Source organism: Polyodon spathula, chromosome 51 (assembly GCF_017654505.1).
Source record: "Polyodon spathula isolate WHYD16114869_AA chromosome 51, ASM1765450v1, whole genome shotgun sequence".
NCBI lineage: Eukaryota > Metazoa > Chordata > Actinopteri > Acipenseriformes > Polyodontidae > Polyodon > Polyodon spathula.
In genome coordinates, this window is record NC_054584.1 from 196,708 (window position 1) to 211,653 (window position 14,946).

The 14,946-nt window shown below is 51.0% G+C and overlaps 2 protein-coding genes across 7 annotated transcripts in view; both read right to left on the bottom strand.

The window, feature by feature from the left end:
- The window catches only part of LOC121306922 (cytochrome P450 11B, mitochondrial-like), a 3,123-nt gene extending 2,960 nt beyond the window's left edge, over window positions 1–163 (bottom strand). Inside the window, exon 1 of the mRNA XM_041238947.1 lies at window positions 67–163. Coding sequence (XP_041094881.1) covers window positions 67–163 — 97 coding nt within the window. The remainder of the gene's footprint in view (window positions 1–66) is intronic.
- Window positions 164–5,097: 4,934 nt separating this feature from the next.
- Window positions 5,098–13,852, bottom strand: lrrc71 (leucine rich repeat containing 71). Of its 6 annotated transcripts, none has more exons than XM_041238907.1 (18): window positions 13,603–13,851; window positions 11,858–11,976; window positions 11,116–11,151; window positions 10,741–10,875; window positions 10,478–10,612; window positions 10,243–10,318; window positions 9,805–9,879; window positions 9,497–9,565; window positions 9,194–9,353; window positions 7,954–8,037; window positions 7,374–7,460; window positions 7,169–7,279; window positions 6,833–6,950; window positions 6,562–6,641; window positions 6,322–6,348; window positions 5,912–6,020; window positions 5,650–5,759; window positions 5,098–5,505 (listed from the first exon to the last, which is right to left on the bottom strand). In XM_041238907.1, the coding sequence occupies exons 1-18, from the start codon at window positions 13,626–13,628 to the stop codon at window positions 5,380–5,382; spliced, it is 1,683 nt and encodes a 560-aa protein (XP_041094841.1). In that variant the 5' UTR covers window positions 13,629–13,851; the 3' UTR covers window positions 5,098–5,379. The 6 variants fall into 6 exon arrangements, with proteins under 6 accessions (XP_041094841.1, XP_041094844.1, XP_041094845.1 ...); XM_041238910.1 differs by lacking the exon at window positions 13,603–13,851 and adding an exon at window positions 13,232–13,336; XM_041238911.1 differs by lacking the exon at window positions 7,954–8,037 and having other exon boundaries at window positions 13,603–13,852.
- Window positions 13,853–14,946: the final 1,094 nt, after the last annotated feature.

Here is a 14,946-nt window from a genome sequence, read left to right on the forward strand (position 1 = left end):
GCGCAGACCCGGGAGAGAGGAAGAGGGGCACACACATCCTCTGAATCAGGCGCCCGGCCAGTCTACGATTCTGCAATTCTACAGCGCCCCTGGGAGCTCCGGTCCGGGTCAGCAGTGGAATAGCCTGGACTCGAACCGGCGACCTCCAGCCTAGACAACGCATCCTGCACCCCACGAAGAGCTCCTTTACCGGGCGCCCTGCTCGGGACCCCCAGACCTTGTGACCCTTTGACCTTTTCACACGTTGCAGTGCCCCCCCGTCCCCCCCAGTCCCAAGATTCTCAATTCTCAAAAACAGACTCAAGCAGATAAGCTTTTGGGCTGTAATTGCATTCTGGGAAATATAAGTCAGGCATTGTGTGACTAAAACTCAACCCCCTGTTTAGTCATTTCTAACCCAGGCAACACCTGTTTAAAAAGCTGCTTTCATCTCTCCCTCCCCCTCCCTCTCTCCCCCTCCCTCTCTCAATCCAATACCTCCTGCTTCTCTCAGGGTTTGGAATTATTCTGTAATTTTATTGGAAAAGTCTTAAGAAAACAAGCAGAGTGGAACCAGATCGCAATGAGATCAGAGGGAGATTGAAACCCTTGGAGCCTTGCAAACAAATACTTCAGCAGCACTGTAATCACACACAGATGCACGGTGCGCACTGCAGCCAACAGAGAGAGAGAGGGAGAGGGGGAGAGGGAGAGAGGGGGAGAGAGAGGGAGGGAGGGAGAGGGAGAGGGGGAGAGAGGAGAGAGGGGGAGGGGGAGAGAGGAGAGGGAGAGAGGGGGAGAGAGAGAGAGAGAGGGAGAGAGGGAGAGGGGAGAGGGGGAGAGAGGGGGAGAGGGAGAGGGGGAGAGAGAGGGAGAGAGGGGAGAGGGGACAGAGAGGGGGAGAGGGGTCTAGAGGTGCGAATGACATGGCAGACAGTGCAGTCTGTACGTTTGTCTGTCGCAGATGTGTCTGTCACAGGTGTACGTGTTGTATGCCAGTATATTTGGGGTGTCTGTGTGTTGCTGGCTTGGTGTGTTGTTGTCTATCAGTCTGTCAGGTCTGCTACGGGCAGACTGTGTGTGTGTCTGTCTATCAGTGTGTCCGCATGTGTGTCTGCTTGTCTCTCTGTGTGTGTCTGTCTGTCAATGTGTCTGCATGTCCATGTGTCACTGTTTCTCTCTGTGTGTGTCTGTCTGTCAGTGTGTCTGCATGTCCATGTGTCAGTGTGTCTGCTTGTCTCTCTGTGTGTGTCTGTCTGTCAGTGTGTCTGCATGTCCATGTGTCACTGTGTCTGCTTGTCTCTCTGTGTGTGTCTGTCTGTCAGTGTGTCTGCATGTCCATGTGTCAGTGTGTCTGCTTGTCTCTCTGTGTGTGTCTGTCTGTCAGTGTGTCTGCATGTCCATGTGTCAGTGTGTCTGCTTGTCTCTCTGTGTGTGTCTGTCTGTCAGTGTGTCTGCATGTCCATGTGTCAGTGTGTCTGCTTGTCTCTCTGTGTGTGTCTGTCTGTCAGTCTGTGTCTGCATGTCCATGTGTCAAATTGTGTCACTGTGTCTGCACTGTGTTGTCTGCTTGTCTCTGTCTGTGTCTGAACCAGTCTGTCGTGTCAGTGTAGTCTGCTTGTCTCTCTGTGTGTGTCTGTCTGTCAGTGTGTTCTGAACACATGTGTCACAGTGTGTCTGCTGGTCTCTCTGTGTCTATGTTTGTGTATGTCTGTCACAGGACGTGTATGCAGTCTGTGGCAGTGTGTCTGCTTGTCTGTCTGTGTGTGTCTGTCATGTCAGTGTGTCTGCAGACGTGTCTCGTGTGTGTCTGTCTGTGTGTGTCTGTCTGTCAGTGTGTCTGCTTGTCTGTCTGTCAGTGTGTCTGCATGTCCATGTGTCACTGTGTCTGCTTGTCTCTCTGTGTGTGTCTGTCTGTCAGTGTGTCTGCTTGTCTCTCTGTGTGTGTCTGTCTGTCAGTGTGTCTGCATGTCCATGTGTCACTGTGTCTGCTTGTCTCTGTGTGTGTCTGTCTGTCAGTGTGTCCGCAGTGTGTCTGCTTGTCTCTCTGTGTGTGTCTGTCTGTCAGTGTGTCTGCATGTCCATGTGTCACTGTGTCTGCTGTGTGTGTCTGTCTGTCAGTGTGTCTGCATGTCCATGTGTCACTGTGTCTGCTTGTCTCTCTGTGTGTGTCTGTCTGTCAGTGTGTCTGCATGTCCATGTGTCTGTGTGTCTGCTTGTCTCTCTGTGTGTGTCTGTCTGTCAGTGTGTCTGCTTGTCTCTATGTGTGTGTCTGTCTGTCGTGTTGTTGTCCATGTGTCAGTGTGTGTCTGCATGTCTGTCTGTGCAGTGTGTCTGCATGTCCATGTGTCAGTGTGTCTGCTTGTCTCTCTGTGTGTGTCTGTCTGTCAGTGTGTCTGCATGTCCATGTGTCAGTGTGTCTGCATTCCCACTGAAGACGGAAGGTCAACCCAGGGTATTATTTTTTATCCTGAGAAACTCTAAATGTTTTTTTTTAATTTGTATTTTTGTTCTTAAACCTCAAAATGGAAAAGATTGTTCTCTGTGGCTGAATGCTTTAGAGCAAAACAAAAACTAAAACTATATCTCTCTGAAATTAATAATGGGAAAGTGTTTTTGTAAATGCCAGTTTTGTTTTATTGTTCTGCTGGTAAGGTTTGCCGTTTCTCTTTGTGTGCTGCGTGGGATCAGAGCCAGAAAGCAGGGTGAAGCACGGGGTAGAGGGAGAGGGGCAGAGAGGAGAGGAGGGAGTGGGATAGAGAGGAGAGGAGGGAGCGGGGCAGAGAGGAGAGGAGGGAGCGGGGCAGAGAGGAGAGGAGGGAGCGGGAGAGCCAGTGCAATTCAACATGTTAACAAGGCAACACAGTTCAGCAGGTTTCATTTGACTTTATGAAGATAAAGTGGTTAATTCTATAGGGTGAAAAACTTACAATGCTTCCTTATGCTTTACCAGACCTCTCTGTGCTTTACAATGCTTCCCTATGCTTTACCAGACCTCTCTGTGCTTTACAATGCTTCCCTATGCTTTACCAGACCTCTCTGTGCTTTACAATGCTTCCCTATGCTTTACCAGACCTCTCTGTGCTTTACAATGCTTCCCTATGCTTTACCAGACCTCTCTGTGCTTTACAATGCTTCCCTATGCTTTACCAGACCTCTCTGTGCTTTACAATGCTTCCCTGTGCTTTACCAGACCTCTCTGTGCTTTACAATGCTTCCCTGTGCTTTACCAGACCTCTCTGTGCTTTACAGTGCTTCCCTATGCTTTACCAGACCTCTCTGTGCTTTACAATGCTTCCCTATGCTTAATAAGGGTTCATGCTGCATTCACTCTCTGTGCTTTACAATGCTTCCCTGTGCTTTACCAGACCTCTCTGTGCTTTACCCCACCCCACCCCCCATGTCCTTTACAATAGACAGTTTTCCCTCCCCTTTCCCACACCTCTCTGTGTTTAATCCCACTTTGCTTTGACTTGAGGAAACGTTAATAAGGGTTCATGCTGCATTCACACAGGGGTGTGTTTTGTATTCAAAGCAGTCGGCATCTAAAGCAGCCCCCGTTTTAACTCTGTGACCCCCCCCTCACCCCACCCCACCCCCCATGTCCTGCTACAATAGACAGTTTTCCCTCCCCAGCGCGGGGCGAGCACGTCGACGCTTGCAGTATTAATCTTGTGTTGCTGAATGCATGGCTCTGTGGGAGGCTTCTCTGTGTGACTGCGTTGCTAAGCTGGCTGTCCTGTTCACCCTGGATCTCAGTCAGCAGTCACAGTGAGCAGGGTTAGCTTCCAGAGCACAGCAAGCAGGGTTAGAATGCATGGGCTTCTGTGTACAGTTCAGCAGTCACAGTGAGCAGGGTTAGCATTACAGTCCATCACAGTGAGCAGGGTTAGCTGTACAGTCCAGTCACAGTGAGCAGGGTTAGCTGTACAGCCAGTCACAGTGAGCAGGGTTAGCTGTACAGTCCAGTCACAGTGAGCAGGGTTAGCTGTACAGTCCAGTCACAGTGAGCAGGGTTAGCTGTATAGTCCAGTCACAGTGAGCAGGGTTAGCTGTACAGTCCAGCAGTCACAGTGAGCAGGGTTAGCTGTACAGTCCAGTCAGTCAGGGTTAGCAGTCCAGACAGTGAGCAGGGTTAGCTGTACAGTCCAGCAGTCACAGTGAGCAGGGTTAGCTGTATAGTCCAGCAGTCACAGTGAGCAGGGTTAGCTGTACAGTCCAGTCACAGTGAGCAGGGTTAGCTGTACAGTCCAGTCACAGTGAGCAGGGTTAGCTGTACAGTCCAGTCACAGTGAGCAGGGTTAGCTGTATCCAGTCACAGTGAGCAGTCACAGTGAGCAGGGTTAGCTGTATAGTCCAGTCACAGTGAGCAGGGTTAGCTGTACAGTCCAGCAGTCACAGTGAGCAGGGTTAGCTGTATCCAGCAGTCCAGTGAGCAGGGTTAGCTGTATAGTCCAGTCACAGTGAGCAGGGTTAGCTGTACAGTCCAGTCACAGTGAGCAGGGTTAGCTGTACAGTCCAGCAGTCACAGTGAGCAGGGTTAGCTGTATAGTCCAGTCACAGTGAGCAGGGTTAGCTGTACAGTCCAGTCACAGTGAGCAGGGTTAGCTGTACAGTCCAGTCACAGTGAGCAGGGTTAGCTGTACAGTCCAGCAGTCACAGTGAGCAGGGTTAGCTGTACAGTCCAGCAGTCACAGTGAGCAGGGTTAGCTGTATAGTCCAGTCACAGTGAGCAGGGTTAGCTGTACAGTCCAGTCACAGTGAGCAGGGTTAGCTGTACAGTCCAGTCACAGTGAGCAGGGTTAGCTGTACAGTCCAGTCACAGTGAGCAGGGTTAGCTGTATAGTCCAGTCACAGTGAGCAGGGTTAGCTGTACAGTCCAGCAGTCACAGTGATGCCTGAGTACCCAAATCATTTAGAATAACAAAAAGTAATGAGACAGTGACCTCTAGAGTTCAGAATTTGTAAGACAGAGCAAGCCTATGGTTTATACACCCCATTGCACCCAGAATGACATTTTCACTGCTCCCATGGTAACCTTGTAAATCGAACTTCTAATTTGTAAACAGAGTTTATTATTGTTTATAAACAGTTTATAAAATTTTAAAATAAAATCGTATATTAATAACAACAACAAAGGCCTATAACAACAACGTTTAATGGTTTTGTTTTCTTCGCACTGCAGGTCCACCAGATGGCGCTCTTACGCCTTCGTGCAGTATTGAAAAAGTTAAAATGATGACAAAATGAAGGCATAAACCTTGTGTGTTTTTCTGCAGCCTGACAAACCCAACCTCACTTTTTACTACAAGCTGTGCACTCGATGTCACTTCTCAACAGGACAGATGGGTGGCGCTGTTTTGCGAGAGGCAGTCACTTCCGCGTCTCGGGACGGGAACATCACGCCAGCTGCACCTGCTCCCCCTCGGGAGATCGAGACGCCGGGTTTTTAGTCAGGGGGTCCCGGCTGCTTAGGGTCTCCTGGATCTTTGTGAAGGAATCGCAGTCCGGAGGGAAGCCGTTTCTCTGAAGAAATGAAACACCACGTTCCTGTTTAATGGCTCCCTCGACAGAGCTCTCAGAATCAGGTCTGGTACAACCTACCCCCATCCCCCGCTGGTAAAGCCAGCCTGGCTGCAGCGCCCCCTGCTGGCTGACGAAGGTACTCACCGCGAGGTACAGTCTGAGCAGCCCTGTGCCGACCTTTCCTGGCCGAGCTTCACCCTGACTGAGCAGAGAGGAGAGGAGACTGGGGAGGGAGCGAGCGGTGAGGCTGTTACCTGCAGAGAGGGGGAGAGGAGGAGAGGAGAGAGGAGTGGGGGGGACAGGGGAGAGGGAGAGGAGGAAAGAGGAGGAGAGGGGAGAAGAGATTAATAGTTTGTCCGACTCTCTTTCTGTATGCGAGTGTCTGGGGATTGGTGCTGGTTCTTACCCATGAGGTTGAGGCTGGCCAGCGTGCTGTTCCCGGGGATGAAGAGCTTCCCGTCGCGATGCTCGGCGCTGTCCAGCAGGGGGCTCACTGTCTCCAGCTGCTCCAGTGGCTGCGAGGGGAGAGCAGAGCTCACATGAATGAGCCTGTCCCCGGATCACTCACAGCTGGACTCTATTATCAGAGCGTTTCACAGCACCCTGGACTGGAACACACCCCAAACTGCAGCTCTCCCAGGATTCATGCAATACAGAGCCTCGGGCTGCTTCACTGCTCTGCTCACAGTGCAGTGTCTGCTCAGTGTTACAATCCCAGTCAAACACAGAGGCAAGCTCTCCCCCTGGGGATCCTGAGCAGCTCACTCATGCACAGACACATTAAAGAGTTGAGTAACATGAGGCTTGAATCCCTACCTTCTGCTGCACAACACTGCCCTTGTCCTAGAATTGAGAGAACGACAATAATCAAAAGGAACGACACCCTGCTGTCAATCACACAGCAGCAGGGGGAGGGAGAGGGGGGAGAGAGAGAGAGAGAGAGAGAGAGAGAGAGAGAGAGAGAGAGAGAGAGAGAGGAGAGAGGGACGGAGAGGGGGAGAGAGGGGAAGACCTCTTTAGGGGAGGGCTCTGTTCTGGCAGTGTTTCGTGTCTCACCTCCAGCTCTACCACTGGGGGGCGCTTCTCTTTGCCCCCCGATCGAGCCCCCTTGGCGCGGGGCACCTTTGTATCGGAGGCTGAAACACAGCGAGAGAGGCAGAGGGGTGATTACACAGGCAGAATCTGCACATGAATCCTGAGTGAATTCTAATTGAATTCCAAGCAGAATCCAGATCGAATCCTGCTATAATATTCCTAACTGTATCCCAGATATAATTCCAGTTTGTCGGGTTGGATTTGATTGGATCAGCCTGTTCTCTCATCTTACGTTTCTTTCCCAGTTTATTTTCCTCCTTCTTTCCTGAGGCTACGCCCTTTCCTGCAGCTGCCTCTGACCCTGTGCCCTGATTGGCTGCTCCGGGTTTCTCGTCCTTTTTGGGGGTGTCCTGTAAGGGAAACGAGAGCCAGTCACGAAACACTCACACTTACTGTCCAGCCACTGGATTCGTTCAGTACAGCCCTGATGTGATTTCATTCTATTCCATTCTAGTGCATTCCACCAGCCCATTCCATTCCATTCCTTTCTATTGCATTCCACGCCATTCTATTGCATTCTATTCCATTCAGTTGGGCTCTCTCCCCGTCTCTCTGCTCTCTCTCTTACCTTCTTCTTGGAGGTGGCTCGACTGGGCTTGTCTTTGCTCCGCTCCAGCGAGGTGCTGCTGGGGTGGCTGAGGGGCCGCTCCCCCTTCGAGTCAGAGCGGAGCGCAGTGGGCTGGAGCGAGGGAGGGAGAGAGGGAGTGAGAGAGGAGAGAGGGAGGGAGAGAATACAAGCCTAGAAAAATAAAATACATGGTTGATCGACTCACAGATTTCTGTCTCTCCGAATCTCTTCCTAACAGCAGCCACCTCCTCTCAACGGTCTCTTCATGGGTGAGAGCGAAGGGGCCAAGAACCTGAGAGACATTGAACACAGAGACTCAACACAGACTGAATCAATACACACTGAACACACAGAGACCCAACACAGACTGAATCAATACACACTGAACACACAGAGACTCAACACAGACTGAATCAATACACACTGAACACACAGAGACTCAACACAGACTGAATCAATACACACTGAACACACAGAGACCCAACACAGACTGAATCAATACACACTGAACACACAGAGACTCAACACAGACTGAATCAATACACACTGAACACACAGAGACTCAACACAGACTGAATCAATACACACTGAACACACAGAGACCCAACACAGACTGAATCAATACACACTGAACACACAGAGACTCAACACAGACTGAATCAATACACACTGAACACACAGAGACTCAACACAGACTGAATCAATACACACTGAACACATAGAGACTCAACACAGACTGAATCAATACACACTGAACACACAGAGACTCAGTACAGCCCTCTCACCTCCGCCAGCTTCAGCGCGCCCTCGTCCCCGATCCCATTGTGAGCCAGAGAGAGGCAGAGCAGGGTTCGGTTCAGACGCAGGCCCTGGGGAGCAGGGGGTTGGGGGTGGGGGGCGAGACAACAGGGCACCGAGACACAGTCAACACCAGACTGTGACTCAGTTTAGTTTCAGTAACACTGATGAAGGCACTGGAGCCCAGACGCTGCTCTGCTTGACTCAGTTTAGTTTCACACTGATGAAGGCACTGGAGCCCAGACGCTGGTCTGCTTGACTCAGTTTAGTTTCAGTAACACTGATGAAGGCACTGGAGCCCAGACGCTGGTCTGCTTGACTCAGTTTAGTTTCAGTAACACTGATGAAGGCACTGGAGCCCAGACGCTGCTCTGCTTGACTCAGTTTAGTTTCAGTAACACTGATGAAGGCACTAGAGCCCAAACGCTGCTCTGCTTGACTCAGTTTAGTTTCAGTAACACTGATGAAGGCACTAGAGCCCAAACGCTGCCCTGCTTGACTCAGTTTAGTTTCACTGATGAAGGCACTGGAGCCCAGACGCTGCTCTGCTTCACTCAGTTTAGTTTCAGTAACACTGATGAAGGCACTGGAGCCCAGACGCTGCTCTGCTTGACTCAGTTTAGTTTCAGTAACACTGATGAAGGCACTGGAGCCCAAACGCTGCTCTGCTTGACTCAGTTTAGTTTCAGTAACACTGATGAAGGCACTGGAGCCCAGACGCTGCTCTGCTTGACTCAGTTTAGTTTCAGTAACACTGATGAAGGCACTGGAGCCCAGACGCTGCTCTGCTTCACTCAGTTTAGTTTCAGTAACACTGATGAAGGCACTGGAGCCCAGACGCTGCTCTGCTTGACTCAGTTTAGTTTCAGTAACACTGATGAAGGCACTGGAGCCCAGACGCTGCTCTGCTTGACTCAGTTTAGTTTCAGTAACACTGATGAAGGCACTGGAGCCCAGACGCTGCTCTGCTTGACTCAGTTTAGTTTCAGTAACACTGATGAAGGCACTGGAGCCCAGACGCTGCTCTGCTTGACTCAGTTTAGTTTCAGTAACACTGATGAAGGCACTGGAGCCCAGACGCTGCTCTGCTTGACTCAGTTTAGTTTCAGTAACACTGATGAAGGCACTGGAGCCCAGACGCTGCTCTGCTTGACTCAGTTTAGTTTCAGTAACACTGATGAAGGCACTGGAGCCCAGACGCTGCTCTGCTTGACTCAGTCTCCTCACCTGTGCTATGTGCTCGGCTCCCCGGTCTGAGAGATGGTTGTACGCCAGGTTCAGGGAAGTCAGGTTCTTATTGGTGGATTTGGGGGTAGAGAGGGCTTGTCCAATCAGCTTCGCTCCCTCGGCGTCGATTTTATTATTCCGTAAAGACAAGTGAGTCAGGCTGGGGGGGGAGGGGAGAGCTCTGATTGGCCAAGTCACTGCAAATGTTACACTGCACTTCCTTACTTTTACTTCTACGGTTTTATATAAATAAGAAAAATCAGGGGAAAAAACTCTGGAAGAGGACTTGAGAAGGGGACTCACGCGCTGTCTTCTGCAATCAGTCTGTAATAAGGCTGTTGGGGGAGAGGGGTGCCGTCCAAAACCAGCATCCTGAGAGAGAGGGGCACAGGGACAGGGTTAGGGGTGGGGTTAGGGGTTGGGGTTGGGGTTAGGGTTTGGGGTTGGGTTGGGGGTTGGGTTGGGGTTAGGGGTTTTGGTTTGGGGTTTGGGTTGGGGGTTTTGGTTGGGGGTTTTGGTTGGGGGTTTTGGTTGGGGGTTTTGGTTGGGGGTTTTGGTTGGGGGTTTTGGTTGGGGGTTTGGTTGGGGTGGCTCCTGTGCTGGTTTCTCACCTGAGCTTCAGGCAGAGAGGCAGGGCGGCCCCCAGGGAGTTCAGGACGCTGTCAGTCAGACCCACGTTCCACAGGCTGGAGAGAAGGAAGAAAAAACAAAGCAGCGGATTGATAAAACAGACGAGGGGAGAAAGGGGCTCTGGCCGTCGTTGGCGTGAGAGTTCATTTTCACATCTCTGCACAGCAGAGTGGACCTGCAGGCTGCTTTGTGTCCTCGAGGTCCGCACACGACTGCAGCGTTCAGTGCAGCTCGCTGGTTCTCTGCTGCTCACATTGCTGCTCACCAGCCTCACGCCTTCATTCCACCAGGGGGCGCTGGTTTGCACTAAATTCTGGGGCTGCTTTTCTGCTTTAATTGATTGTTCAGAGAGAAGTCCCTTCCATTCCCAGTGCTCCCAGTATCACTGCTCCCCTGGAACCTGAGTCCCTGGCACTCACTGGAAGCTCTGCAGGCTGGACAGGCTCGGCAGACACTTGCTGAAAACACGAACCATCCTCTCATCTACCTTCCACCCTGCGGGGACACAGAGACACGTGAGACAGCGAGGGAGGGGGGCAGAGAGACACAGGGAGACAGGGGGACAGAGAGAGAGAGAGAGGGAGGGAGGGATGGGGAGATAGAGCCAGAAAGACATGCGACACAAAGGGACAGAGTCGCCGTGTTCAGACTTACCCTTGACCTGCACCTCACGCACACTGCGGGGGTCCTCGCTCTCCAGCTCCACCTGCAGCCGCGGGCGGAAGTAGACGAAGCGCTCTCCTGCGGGGGCGGGGCCTGAGGGCAGAGTGAAGAGGGACTGCCGCTCCTCTGAAACACAACGACGCAGCGTGACAAGAAAACACCACAACACAGCAAGACAATCCACAACACACACAACAAGACAACCCACAACCCATCACATCAGCAGCACAGTTCAACACAATTCCATCGCTGACCCAGAATGCTCTTCTCGGTAGTGGGCGTGGTCGGCAGGTGGGGTCGCGAGGTCACCGCTGGGATCTCCTTCATTCCCACGAGAGCGCAGAGTTCTGGGAAATCAATTTCCAGGCTGCCAGTACACACGTACTCCTCTAGGGGGAGGCAGAGAGACAAGGGAGAGGTTTCACAACGAGAAACAAACAGCGAACAACTAAACCAAGAACTAAACTGAGATCTTACCTGAACTTCCCTCGACCAAAAATACCAGCTGCATTTATTATTGGTTCAATTGAGTCCCTCTCCCTCTCCCTTCCTTTCTCCCTGTGTCCCCGCTTCCCCGTGTCTCACTCTCCCTGTGTCTCACTCTCCCTCTCTGTCTCTCTCTTTCTTACCCACAGTTTGCGGTGTTGTCTTCTCCTGTGTGGTGGCTGCGAAAAAAAAGAAAGGATAGAAAGCAAAGAGAGAGAAGAGTCAAACAAACACCACCTCAGCCTCCCAAAACCACACCCAGCCCCCCAAAACCAACACCCAGCCCCCTAGAAACCACACCCAGCCCCCTAGAAACCAACACCCAGCCCCCTAGAAACCACACCCAGCCCCCCAAAACCAACACCCAGCCCCCTAGAAACCACACCCAGCCCCCCAAAACCAACACCCAGCCCCCTAGAAACCACACCCAGCCCCCTAGAAACCACACCCAGCCCCCCAAAACCACACCCAGCCCCCTAGAAACCACACCCAGCCCCCCAAAACCAACACCCAGCCCCCTAGAAACCACACCCAAACTGATAGAAAAGAGACAGCGTCAACCAGACATATCAACTGATAGAAGAGAGACAGCGTCAACCAGACATATCAACTGATAGAAGAGAGACAGCGTCAACCAGACATATCAACTGATAGAAGAGAGACAGCGTCAACCAGACATATCAACTGATAGAAGAGAGACAGTGTCAACCAGACATATCAACTGCCATTATAAGTGACGCCCCCCATTGGAGCCTATAGCAGCATCTACACTTCTAATAATATCAGTGAGAGTGGAGCTCTCACACTCCGCATGTCACAGAGCATCTATACTTGATCAGAGGGAGACTCAGAAGGGTTGCCCTGCCGACTCGCCCCCCACATTACCGGCACTCCGGGCCACCGTCTCCTCCTCCACGCTGCTCGCTGCTGCTCCTCCTCCCTTCTCCGCTTTCTCCTTCAGCACTTTCTCCACCTTCTTTCCCATCTTCACTTGCCGGATCACCCTGAACATGCACGGGAACACGACAGGAGAGAGAGGAGAGGAGAGAGAGAGAGGAGAGGGAGAGAGAGAGAGAGAGGGGGAGAGAGAGAGAGAGAGAGAGAGAGAGAGAGAGAGGGAGAGAGAGAGGAGAGAAGAGAGAGAGAGAACGGAGGGAGAGAGAGAGAGAGAGAGAGGGGGAGAGAGAGAGAGGGGAGAGGAGAGAGGAGAGGAGAGAGAGAGAGAGAGGAGAGAGGGGGAGAGAGAGAGGGGAGGAGAGGAGAGAGGAGAGGGGGGGAGAGAGAGAGAGAGAGAGAGAGAGGAGAGAGAGAGAGAGAGGGGGAGAGGAGAGGGAGAGAGAGAGAGAGAGAGAGGAGAGAGAGGTAGGGAGAGAGAGAGAGAGAGAGAGGGAGAGAGAGAGAGAGAGGAGGAGAGAGAGAGAGAGAGAGGAGAGAGAGAGGAGAGAGAGAGGGGAGAGAGAGAGAGAGAGAGAGAGAAAGAGAGAGGGAGAGAGAGAGGAGAGAGAGAGAGAGGGGAGAGAGGAGAGAGAGAGAGAGAGAGGGAGGAGAGGAGAGAGAGAGGAGAGAGAGAGAGAGGGGAGAGAGGGAGAGAGGAGAGAGAGAGGAGAGGGAGAGGGAGAGAGAGAGGGGAGAGAGGAGAGAGAGGAGAGAGAGAGGGAGAGAGAGAGGAGGGGAGAGGGAGAGAGAGAGAGGAGCTCTAGATTAGCAACGGAAATATGCGGAGGGAGGGGAGAGGGGGAGAGAGGGGAGGGAGAGAGAGAGAGAGAGAGAGATGAAGGAAAATAAATGGAGAGAGTGAAGGGTCAAACGGAAAGGAGTCGGAAGATGGTTGCGTCATTAATCGCGTAATGAATGACATCACAAGCACATGAATCGATTTAAATCGAGATAAGTGAGCGCGGTTGCCATGGCATCAAAAGCCTAGAAGCGCCTCCGCTGTGTCTGTTTACAAACACGCTTTCCCTCCACACAGCCGGTAAGATTTGTTGAATCATTCAAACATTGTATAATGTACAGAATAAATAAAGAATAAAGAATGAATAAATACAGCGCAGGATACCGACGCGCTTTCGTTTCAACTTTAAACACAACAACTTGAAAACAGCCAACCGCCCAGCGAGTAAGATTTCTTTGACTCCGTTACGTTAAAAACAATCCAATCCAATCCAATCCAATGTAGATACAGAGGCGCCCGCAATCACGCCATTATTCCTAAGAGCTGTCGCTGTTTGTTTCGGTAGAAAATATCCGATCAGTTACCTTCCTGCTCCTTCTCAATACGCGGCCATGTGTTTAGACAGGCGGCGTCCCCGTCACCGTGGCAACAAGAGCCTTTAAAGTCTAAACCAATCAGCGCGCCCGCCGGCAGACCAATGGGAAAAGAGCTCGGGTTGGAGAAGCTGCTGCAGCCGCGTCTGCAAATTAGTGCTAATTAAATTATTATGCGCGTTACAACTGTGTGCAAAGTTATTAACACACATATATAAAGGGATTCCATACATGAACACGCAATCGAGAACAAATACAATACTAGGACATCATGCATTATTATTTTTAAAATCTTCAGCGCTTGTTAAAAAAATTCAATTCAATGATATATATATATATATAAACTTAATAACTGTTCTTACCGTTTCCATGATACAGTGGAGGTCATTTCTTTCAAAGTTCTCCAAACTCACTCACTCAAAAGCAGCACTCTGATTTGATGTGCGAGTGTGCAGCACACGACCCTGTCTTTAGTTCGCCCTGGCTCGGTAAAGTTCAGTTCTTATAAGTTCGGCTCCTTGCTCCTACGAGAGGTTCTGTTCAGAAGCTGCGCCCCCTCAATAGCCCCCGGTCTGAGCTGGACACACAGAGACACAGAGACACAGAGACAGGCGGGCGGAGCTGCCCCGATCTGTTTGGCTGTTTTTTGGATTGTTTCCCCGGCGTTGAGATGCGTTCGCTCAGGCATTTAGACAAATAATTCTGCTTCTCAAATGAGGTATTGACAGCGACAGCGATAAATCCTCATTTTACTTCACTGTCCCTCCCTTTCTCCTTTCTCCCTCTCTCGACCCTCCTCACTGTGACACCCTGACTTTCTCTCCTCTCTCTTTCCCTTTTCACCCTCCCCCCTTATAAAAGTGTCCTAAAAACACAGCACAGTGTAATGAAGCACAGAGAGGTCTGGTAAAGCATAGGGAAGCATTGTAAAGCACAGAGAGGTCTGGTAAAGCATAGGGAAGCATTGTAAAGCACAGAGAGGTCTGGTAAAGCACAGGGAAGCATTGTAAAGCACAGAGAGGTCTGGTAAAGCACAGGGAAGCATTGTAAAGCACAGAGAGGTCTGGTAAAGCATAGGGAAGCATTGTAAAGCACAGAGAGGTCTGGTAAAGCATTGTAAAGCACAGAGAGGTCTGGTAAAGCATAGGGAAGCATTGTAAAGCACAGAGAGGTCTGGTAAAGCATAGGGAAGCATTGTAAAGCACAGAGAGGTCTGGTAAAGCACAGGGAAGCATTGTAAAGCACAGAGAGGTCTGGTAAAGCATAGGGAAGCATTGTAAAGCACAGAGAGGTCTGGTAAAGCACAGAGAGGTCTGGTAAAGCATAGGGAAGCATTGTAAAGCACAGAGAGGTCTGGTAAAGCATAGGGAAGCATTGTAAAGCACAGAGAGGTCTGGTAAAGCATAGGGAAGCATTGTAAAGCACAGAGGGGTCTGGTAAAGCATAGGGAAGCATTGTAAAGCACAGAGAGGTCTGGTAAAGCACAGGGAAGCATTGTAAAGCACAGAGAGGTCTGGTAAAGCATAGGGAAGCATTGTAAAGCACAGAGAGGTCTGGTAAAGCATAGGGAAGCATTGTAAAGCACAGAGGGGTCTGGTAAAGCAGGGAAGCATTGTAAAGCACAGAGAGGTCTGGTAAAGCACAGGGAAGCATTGTAAAGCACAGAGAGGTCTGGTAAAGCACAGGGAAGCATTGTAAAGCACAGA

What these genes read in the sequence shown, in the direction of transcription:
- lrrc71 (XM_041238907.1), bottom strand. Translation starts at nt 13,628, where the DNA reads ATGACCTCCACTGTATCATGGAAACG. An exon ending in CCTCTCTGCCTGAAGCTCAG is followed by an intron (nt 9,566 to 9,804) that starts GTGAGAAACCAG and finishes CCTCTCTCTCAG; the next exon opens with GATGCTGGTTTTGGACGGCA. An exon ending in GCAGTGTTGTGCAGCAGAAG is followed by an intron (nt 6,021 to 6,321) that starts GTAGGGATTCAA and finishes CTCCCCTCGCAG; the next exon opens with CCACTGGAGCAGCTGGAGAC.